Below are 10,045 nucleotides of genomic sequence, written 5' to 3' on the forward strand. Positions count from 1 at the left end.
TAATTTTGTGAGACAAAATTCACTTTTGTCTCACAAATATCTCACAAAATTGAATTTTGTCTCACAAAAGTCACTTTTGTCTCACAAAAGTCACTTTTGTCTCACAAAAGTCAATTTTGTCTCACAAAAGTGAATTTTGTCTCACAAAAGTCAATTTTGTCTCACAAAAGTCACTTTTGTCTCACAAAAGTCAATTTTGTCTCACAAAACTCAATTTTGTCTCACAAAAGTCAATTTTGTATGCAAATTTGGATCTGCACTTGAATTATCTCGTCACAATTTTGCAAGAAGGCCTCTCATTGGATATAGAGAATGCGGGTTTCGCAGGTTCAAGGTCATATATGGATGATGCACTATTCCGCAAAAGTAAGTAATACCTAATGAAGTTTATATAGGATATTCTGTGCAGGACGTCATATTATTCTAGTATGACGTCCTTCTTTTGCTTTAATGTAAACAAATCCATGTTACTTAGGGATGCACGTAAATGACGTCAAAATTGAACTTTCGATGTCACTGGTTTTTCAAAAGACGATCGAAAAAAAAAAATGCTGGTGCTTTTTGAAAATAGAATTAAAAAAAATAAAGTAAATAAACATGACCCCTCCTTCATAAAGAAGCCTCTGGACCCCATTCTCCAATTTCAGATTTTTCTGACCCCTCTACCTTTTCCATATCGGATAAATAATCGTACATACATGTTGTATTTCATTGTTTTTAGAAGAAGATATAATGTCTAAATAAACAAAAAAACTCATGTTTTAGGTTTACTTTTCCCCGACTGAAATAGAGATTACTTAGTTTTATTATATTTTAATATGCTTTGGTGTAATTTCCATTTGTAGGTTAAACCATATTTTAATTTTCAAACTGATAACGATGGCCTCAACAAGTAGCCTGCCTGACGAAAACATAAATATAGACAGGCTACAAAAGTTTTTAGATGAAGATATGCCAATCACGCAGATTGCACAAGACTTCAATGTGTGTACAAAAACAATCTACAGACGAATGAAGAGTTTTGGAATAACGAGAATACCATTCTCTGATATCAATGATGACGATCTGGTAGATATTGTGATAGAGATCAAACAAAATCACCCAAACGATGGCGAGGCTCTGTTGGATGGTCACCTCAAGGCCCGTACCCCTCATATCAAGATCCAGCGCTGGAGACTAAGAGCTGCTATTCATTTTGTTGATAGTGCCGGGGTTCAGGCTCGGCGGACGGTTACAATTAAACGTCGCCAGTACTCTGTGCCATGTCCACATTATCTGTGGCACATTGATGGAAATCATAAGCTGATAAAGTGGAAAATGGTAATCCATGGAGGTAAGATGAATGTTAATATCAAGAGAGTACCTATGTACGTATAATAGTCGGGACTTATGTTACCTTTGTTCGTTCGTCAGTCGGTCACACTTTGGTTAAGTTCCTGGTTTAGGTCCATATCTTGGGTACTACATGTAGTAGAGCAATGATAGTTTAACACCGTATGAGTCTTGGGTAGTACAACACTACCCATTTTGAATTAGGTCATTGTGACATACATTTTACGCAACAACGACTTTGGTTAAATTTTGGTTAAGGTCCATCACTCAGGCACTACAAGTAGCAGAGTAATGTTATTTGACCGGTATATGTGTCTTTGGTGGTACAACACCACCCACTATGAATTAGGTCATTTGATAAAAAATGACGTCGGTTAAGTTGTTGGTTCGAGTGCATATCTCAGGCACCTCAAGTAGTTGAGCAATTATATTTGATCAGTAGATATATGTCTTGGGTTGTACAAAACTACCCACTATAAACTAGGTCATTGTGACCTACATTTTACAAATGACATTTGACAAGTAGATGGGTCTTGGGTAGTGCAACACCACCCACTATGAATTAGGTCTTTGCAACCTACATTTTATGCATAAACGACTTTAGTTAAGTTCTTAGTTTAGGTAAATATCTCGGGCATCACACATAAAAGAGCTGTCATGATATCTGACCAGCATACGTGTTTTGGGTTGCAGGACACCACCTACATTGCGTATATATATATCACTTTTTAATTTCTTGGTTAAGGACCATATCTCCGGTTCTCAATCATTCTCGTTTAAATAATCTGATGTACAGTAGTTGCCGTTTGTTTATGTGATATATACGTGTTTCTCGTTTCTCGTTTCTAGTTTCTCTTTTTTTTTATATAGATTAGACCGTTGGTTTTCCCGTTTGAATGGGTTTACACTATTAATTTTGGGGCCCTTAATAGCGTGATGTTCGGTGTGAGCCTAGGCCCCGTGTTGAAGGCCGTACATCAACCTATTTATATATATAATGGTTAACTTTTTTTTTTAATTGTTATTTGGATAGAGAGTTGTCTCATTGGCACTTACATCACATCTTCCTATATCTATTTGGGGGTCCAAAAATCGGGAAAAATAAATGTAGTAAAATCTAAGGAATTTTGAATGCATTTGAAATCATTAATGTGGAGATTGCTAGGCGAAAAAAGTCAAAGTATTGGTAACATGAAATTAACATTTTTTTTTATTCCTGAAACTTTGAAGATCTTTGAAGAATTACTTGTTACGTACAAATTTATCACACTACATAGAAACTACCAAATACCAAGACTCGATTACAGAAGATTTATAACTATTATTCAATTTTAAAGTATCAGTAACGTAGGAATCATTAAAAATCTTGACAAAATAATATGGTGGCCGGATGCGGCCATTTCGTCTTTTCATGTTTTCGCGTTTTCTCCTTTCACTTTCACGCGAAATCGAGAAATCGAGAAAGCGAAAACGCGAAATCGAATAATCAAGAAAGCAAAAACGCGAAAACGCGAAATCGGGAAATCGAGAAAGCGAAATCTAGAAAACGCGAAATGAAATAGATTTCTCGATTTCGCGTTTTCGCGTTTTCGCGTTTTTGCTTCGTCGATTTCGCGTTTTCGCTTTCTCGATTTCTGGCCATGATTTCCCGATTTCCCGATTTCGGGTGAAATTGAAAGGAGAAAACGCGAAAACACGAAAAGACGAAATGGCCGCATCCGGCCACCATAACATATTTAAATTTCACAATTCGTTATTCAACCGAGTACAATTTATTATATTATTGTTTCTTTGTTTATGATATCAAAGGTGAGATTTAATCATCAGCAAACCTTTGTAAATGATTGTTTATGCTCAATTATTGTCAATCTTGACATGCAGAATAAAGGGATAACAATGTACTTCACAAACCCTAACTTTTCAGTGAGTCGTGATATTGAGCTGTATGATGGCTCATTAAAATTCTATAATTTTAAGAATTATTTAAAACATTTATTTATGTACTTTTATTTAAAATATTTGAATGCTGAGAGTATAATTTTGTCAATAGTGGATGCATGGTATAACTTGATGAGATTGACCGCTCTACAATTAGGAGTGCAATAATAAATAAATAGTTGATGTGGGGTTAGGTAAGGAGAACGATCCCGATACTGGTCACTGTACCAGTATTGTTGTCACAATACTGGGTCAGAGGCGGATCCAGAAATGTGGGGACCCGCTCCTGTGATTCCCTATATCAGCAACCATTTTTTCCCCCAAAAAGGATGGGGCCCGGGCCCCCTGTCCCCTAAATTCGCCTCTTTGGGTCATTTATTATACCAGTTTTGGCACTACTGGATTCCCAGTAATTGTATCTTCCAGTATTGTCAATTATTTATATATTCAGTTAATTTTCAGGTATTGATGGGTTTACCAGACTAGTGGTGTTCATGAATATATCCAATAATAACAAAGCCACAACTGTTCACAGAGGGTTTATTGCTGCTACCGAGCAGTTCAACTGGCCAATTCGATTAAGGACAGACTTTGGAGGAGAAAACGAGCTAATTTGGCAGGCTATTCTTGATAAGCGTGGACCTCGTTCAGCATTAGTAGGTAGTTCTGTCCACAACCAGCCGATTGAACAATTATGGGGCATTATAAATGACAGGGTGACATTGCCATTCAAGGTACTCTTTGATTCAATGGCTAGAGATGGTTTACTGAATACAGACAATGATACGGACATTATGTGCCTTCACTGGGTATTTCTACCCTTAATACAGGCCAACCTGACAAGGGAAGTGTTGGCACTTAACAAGCGGAAGATTTCAACAGAACATCAGCGATCACCTTGCCAGCTCGAAATTCAGTTTATGCACCTCAAAGCAGCTTATGAAAACAAGCCCATCGAGCAACATGAAGGTGTGGTCTGCTCATACCAAGATCCTGATGACTTGGCTCGCCCATTACAACATGTTAGGTGTGACGAGTTTGAACGATTCCCAGCAGAACTCCGTGAGGAACTCTGTGCACTAGGCACAGCTTTAGAAATAAGAGATGGACGTCGGTTGTATTTAGAAGTCGTGTCAACTATTGAAAAGTATTTGCTTCGTACATTAGAACAATTTCATGAAAAGATAAACAAGAACAGAAGTCTGAATATTTGAAAAGTGTGTATTTTACAACTACTGGTATGTAATCGGTGTCATGTAATCTTGTAAATTGTGCAGATTAAAGTTTTTTGAAGTAGATAAAACTAAGCAAGATATAAAAAATAATTTTACCAAAAGAGATTTCTTGTCACAAAGAATATGTATGTGAAATAAAAAAAAACACTATCGTAAGAACAAGGTTCTAGTTTTTCTGCACACAGACTGATTGTATAACATTTGTCCCGGCAACCTATAAGTTACAGGTACTGGCTATGATTACTTCGGAAAAGTAACAATAAGAAAATATTCAGATTACTTCGCTCACTAAATGCTGGTATGTAACGTCGGTACAATTTGGGGGATTATTTTAGTAACAAGAGTGCACACACTGAAATGTCTCGCCTTCTTTACTAATCATTGATATTTTGTTGATAGTCCTAAGTATAAAGCTTTATTACAACTGTCACTTAAACTTAACATTAACCAAGATGGCTTAAACAAAGACCAATAAACCATGAAAATTAGGTCAAGGTCAGATGAACCATGCCAGGCAGACATATACAGCTAACAATGCTTCCATACAACAAATATAGTTGACCAATTACTTAAAGTTTAAGAAAAATAGACCAACACACAAAAACTTAACACTGTGCAATGAACTGTGAAATTGAGGTCATGGTCAAATAAAACCTGCGGGACTGATATTTAGATCATAATATATTTCAGTACACCAAATATAGTTGACCTTTGGCATATAATATTAGATAAAAAGACCAAAACTTAAAAAAATAACTTTGACCACTGAACCATGAAAATGAGGTCAAGGTCAGATGACATCTGCCCGGTAGACATGTACACCTTTCAGTCATTCCATACAACAAATATAGTAACCTATTGCATAAAATATGAGAAAAACAGACCAAAACACAAAACCTTTACTATAACCACTCAACCATGAAAATGAGGTCAAGGTCAGGTGACATCTGCCAGTTGGACATGTACACCTTACAGTCCTTCCATACACCAAATATACTAGCCCTATTGCTTATAGTATCTGAGATATGGACTTGACCACCAAAACTTAACCTTGTTCACTGATCCATGAAATAAGGTCGAGGTTAAGTGAAAACTGTCTGACGGGCATGAGGACCTTGCAAAGTAAGCACATACCAAATATAGTTATCCTATTACTTATAATAATAGAGAATTCAACATTACAAAATTTCTGAACTTTTTTTCAAGTGGTCACTGAACCATGAAAATGAGGTCAAGGACATTGGACATTTGACTGACGGAAACTTCGTAACATAAGGCATCAATATACAAAGTATGAAGCATCCAGGTCTTTCACCTTCTAAAATATTAACCTTTTAAGAAGTGAGCTAACACCGCCGCCGCATCACTATCCCTTTGTCGAGCTTTCTGCAACAAAAGTTGCAGGCTCGACAAAAATCACAGAAAAAAGAAAGATTTATAGAAAAATATAATTTATTACTGGTAGGAAATACAAAACGACAAAGATAAAGATGTAAAATATTGCAATTCATTTATTAAGGATAACATTACCGACATATCCAAAATGTGCAAAAACATTCTCTTTAATTTGTGTTTACTTGTGAGTGAAAATGTACTTTTATAGACAATGTATTTACCCTTTACCCTCTTCCGAAGTCGAAGGTTTTCGGATTCATTTGGTTATTCAGAGTAGCGGATCGACAGCGCTAGACTTGGGAAGATGACCCTTTATCTGCAATGACTAACTATATATTTCAACACAGTGAGCCAACAGTATTTTATGTCTCAGTTTGTCGTACATGGGAATAACAACAAGAGGAAGTAACTGTACATAACCTATGTTTTTGTTACACCCAGAAATATTCGATTCCTTTCCCTACAATGCATACCCATGCCGGTATGCATTTAGTCTGCTAATCAATCCTAATATTTTTTTTATTTTTACTACTCAAGAGTAATCGTAGCCTGGCAGTGCCCAAGTTATTTTTTTTGTTCGCCTCAAGGTGCAAGCGTCTATGTCTCCATTCAAGTTAACGTCCGAGTTCATATCTCAGCAACTATACATGGAAGGATCATGTAACCTTGCGTGCACATGTATGCGCTAGGGATGAAACATCAGCATCCAGTCAAAATTAAGTCGTTGTGACCTACATTTTCCGCTTGAATGAATGACTTACTTAATTTACATTAAAGTTTACATCGAAGTTCATATCTCAGCAATTCACATTATAGGATCATGCTTTGACCTTGCATCTGCATGCATTGGGATGATACATCTGCATCCAGACAAAGTTATGTCACTGTGACCTACATTTCCCGTACATTTACATCTGAGTTCATATCTCAGCAACTATGCATGATCGGATCATGCATGCTTTAGGGGTGGTACATGAGCAGAATTTGCTTTTTGTCTACAATTGGGTGGACCGTGGGTATGAACTATATTTTACAATTGAATGATTTACTTTCAACTGATGTTCCATAAAGAGGTAAACTTTGTAATTGTTGATTACCAATCTTTTCACTTTGCCAGCCATACTCTCAAATTGAAGCCAAGGAAATGTTATGCCTTGAAGGATTTAATGTATATAAATCAATTCAACAACATAGAAATTACCGTACAGTTTATTATTATAAATCAATGCATATTCAAAAAAACATCAGACAAACAACTTCAAACATAAATGATAATCAAAACAACATTTATACATTCAAAAGTTTTAAGTTTAATGTAACTCATAATATTGTGATATGATTGATATTTCGAGTAATGCATTCTAATATGATTTGCTGTAATTGCTTTATGGCTAAACTCTGTTTAAATGCTCAATAAACCACCTTTCGTAGCTGCGCATTTTAATACTTTTGTTTGTGGTGGATTACAATAAGATGTGTTGTTTATATAGATATTGTTTCCTGAAAAAGTTAATTTGTTGTCATTTTAAGATGACCGGGTCCTTTATATTCATTATTTAACCACTAACTACCGCTCAGGGTTAAGGTAGTTTTTTTTGGGGGGAGAGGGGGGGGGGGTCTTGATCATTGCCATATAATGTGAACAAGATTTTGTATAATAAAACTTTGTTCAATGAGCAATCAAAATTTGCAAAGAAACTTTGGGGTCAGGGATATACTTTAAAAGATACAGAGCTTTAAAAATGGACCATGTTTGGGACTTTTACCTTTTACATATGCATTAATAATCAACTGAAAGGTCCTAGTAGCGAAAAGAAGGAGCAAGGGTACTGGTTGTGGAATTATAAACCCACTTGTCATGTTTTGTTTTTAGGTGTAATATTTGTTTTGAACAAAATTAAGTTCTGACAACCTATGTCACAGTTAACATAAATGAAATCATCCTTTAAAATTCTTGATTTTACCCTGGATATGGAAATACCGAAATTTTACAACTAAGGTGATATAACTCTCAAACAGGACATAGAATATTCCTCAAACTTTTAAGTATATGTTGATTTAATAGATAGCTTCAAATTAGAGTCATAAAAATTGATATGTCAAAAGTTACAGCATAAAATATATAGAAATTTGTGTTTGGCAGGAAAGGGGAGATAATACTTTCAAAGTAATTTTCTGCAAAAATATAAATATTTTGTTACCTATATAGTCAAAGAACTTTCTAGAATAGTAGCCTTACATAATATGCTTATAAAATATTACTAATTAATACATTGGTCCATTGCTTATATTTTGTGGAAAGTGAAGTAAAACAAAGGCACTCCTGCACAATATATGCGAATTATTTCCCTTTTTTGTAAAATCCAAAAAATGTACAATTTTACAAATTAAGCATTAATTCAATATGATTCGTGTATTTTTCAAATCAAATATATTATTTTTGATATTTTGTACCAATAATCATAACAAAAGTATATTGGTTATGAATAATTCCAAATTGCGCAGATTGGATGCGCAAGGCTATCATCCTTAATTAACTACCTTAAATGGGAATATCAAGGCCATGTTAAAATTTCCAACAAATAAAATTATTTCTTAAATAACAGATAGTTCTTAAAATTTGAATCAAAACATAAATGAATGTAAAGCAATGTAAACATAACTGAAGCATGAAAGATGCCCGTCATGTGCTAGCACTACTAGGTATATCCCCCCTCAAAGTTGGACAGCAGTTAGAGAACCTTTGTGAGCATGCTCACATACCCCACGCCCCCATATTCTCACTGGACACACAAAATCTTCACAGATTCCTAAGGTCAAAGACTCATAACTCTACAAAAGTCAACTGATAAAATATTTCTTGTGGATATGCACATTTACATATTATGTCCTCATTAACTACAAAGTTTCATGAAATTCTGATGTGTGGTTTCAGAGGAGTTGTGATGACAAACTGTTGCAGTATTAAATTTCAGCGAAAATTCAAAGTTAAAGGGGCATAACTCCCAGAAAAAAAAATTAATCATAGTTTCCTGTCAATATGCACATCTACAAAGTTTCACGTAATTCTGTTGTGTGGTTTCAGGGGAAATGCGATGACAAACTGTTGCAGAAGTATATTTAGGCCAAAATTACAAGTTAAAGAGCATTACTCCTAGAAAATAATAGAATCGAAATTTCCTGTAGATATGCACATCTACATCCTTATTATCTTCAAAGTTTCATGAAATTCTGTTGTGTGGTTTCAGAGGAGTTGCGATGACGAGAACAGAACTGAAGGGCGGACAGAGAGAGTGATGAAAGACAGATGGACAGGTCAAAAACATTATACCCTCCGCAACTTTGTTACTTATGGTAAAATTACAATGGCTTACTTCATGAAACTGATGAATGTGAAGCTATGTATCAAATTTTGATATCATTCCATTTTATTTTTTTGTTAGTGATGAAAGTTATCCATAAAACATCTCATTCACTGAAAAAAAACTCAATTCCAGCAAAGACAGGAAGTTGATGGTGGAGTGCATCAAAAATAGATTACAATGTACAATTGATCAATATGAAGATGTTTACCAATGGACAATGTACCATAATAGTCCAGTCAAATTAAGCTTTAACCTCGAACTAATTGCATCAGAAAATGTTTTAGTTCTAATCTATAGCATTAAGCCACAAATATAAACAGAAAAAAGTCCCATAAAATTTAACTTGAGGAAAGCTCAAAATCAGCATTTTTAATTTCCTATGGAAATTAACATTGGAAAGGGGAGATAACTAAAAACAAGTCTTTTTTGTTGTCAATTTTTTGTTGATTTTCTTAAAATTCACATAAAGTATGAAACTTTGACGGGGTTATAAGTTCCTATTTGACTATATTATATAATCTTCTGCTCATGAAATGCACAAAACCGAAGTGTTATGGGTATTTTTTTTTTGCACATTTTTCATTAAAGAAATAGCAAATGTGTTGCTTTATGACCATTTTGAAATAATAATGTGAAAATTTGGTATGGTTTATTTCTGTAAATTATATTTGTTCGGCAACTTCTTTGTTTAAAGAAACTTTAAAGCCCAAAAAGAAGAATATATGCTTAATTATTTTTATGAAGTTTGATATTCTTTACCATGACAAGTTGAAAAAATTA

The 10,045-nt window shown here is 34.6% G+C and overlaps 1 protein-coding gene across 2 annotated transcripts; it reads left to right on the forward strand.

Moving 5' to 3' along the window:
* The first annotated feature begins 290 nt into the window (after nt 1-290).
* On the forward strand, nt 291-4,628 carry LOC139523812 (uncharacterized). Of its 2 annotated transcripts, XM_071318098.1 has the most exons (3): nt 291-366; nt 846-1,333; nt 3,733-4,628. In XM_071318098.1, exons 2-3 carry the CDS (start codon nt 880-882, stop codon nt 4,482-4,484), a joined length of 1,206 nt encoding a protein of 401 aa, XP_071174199.1. In that variant the 5' UTR covers nt 291-366; nt 846-879; the 3' UTR covers nt 4,485-4,628. The 2 variants fall into 2 exon arrangements, with proteins under 2 accessions (XP_071174199.1, XP_071174198.1); XM_071318097.1 differs by lacking the exon at nt 291-366 and having other exon boundaries at nt 593-1,333.
* The last annotated feature ends 5,417 nt before the right edge of the window (nt 4,629-10,045 follow it).

Source organism: Mytilus edulis, chromosome 5 (assembly GCF_963676685.1).
Source record: "Mytilus edulis chromosome 5, xbMytEdul2.2, whole genome shotgun sequence".
In the NCBI taxonomy this organism is placed as follows: Eukaryota; Metazoa; Mollusca; class Bivalvia; order Mytilida; family Mytilidae; genus Mytilus; species Mytilus edulis.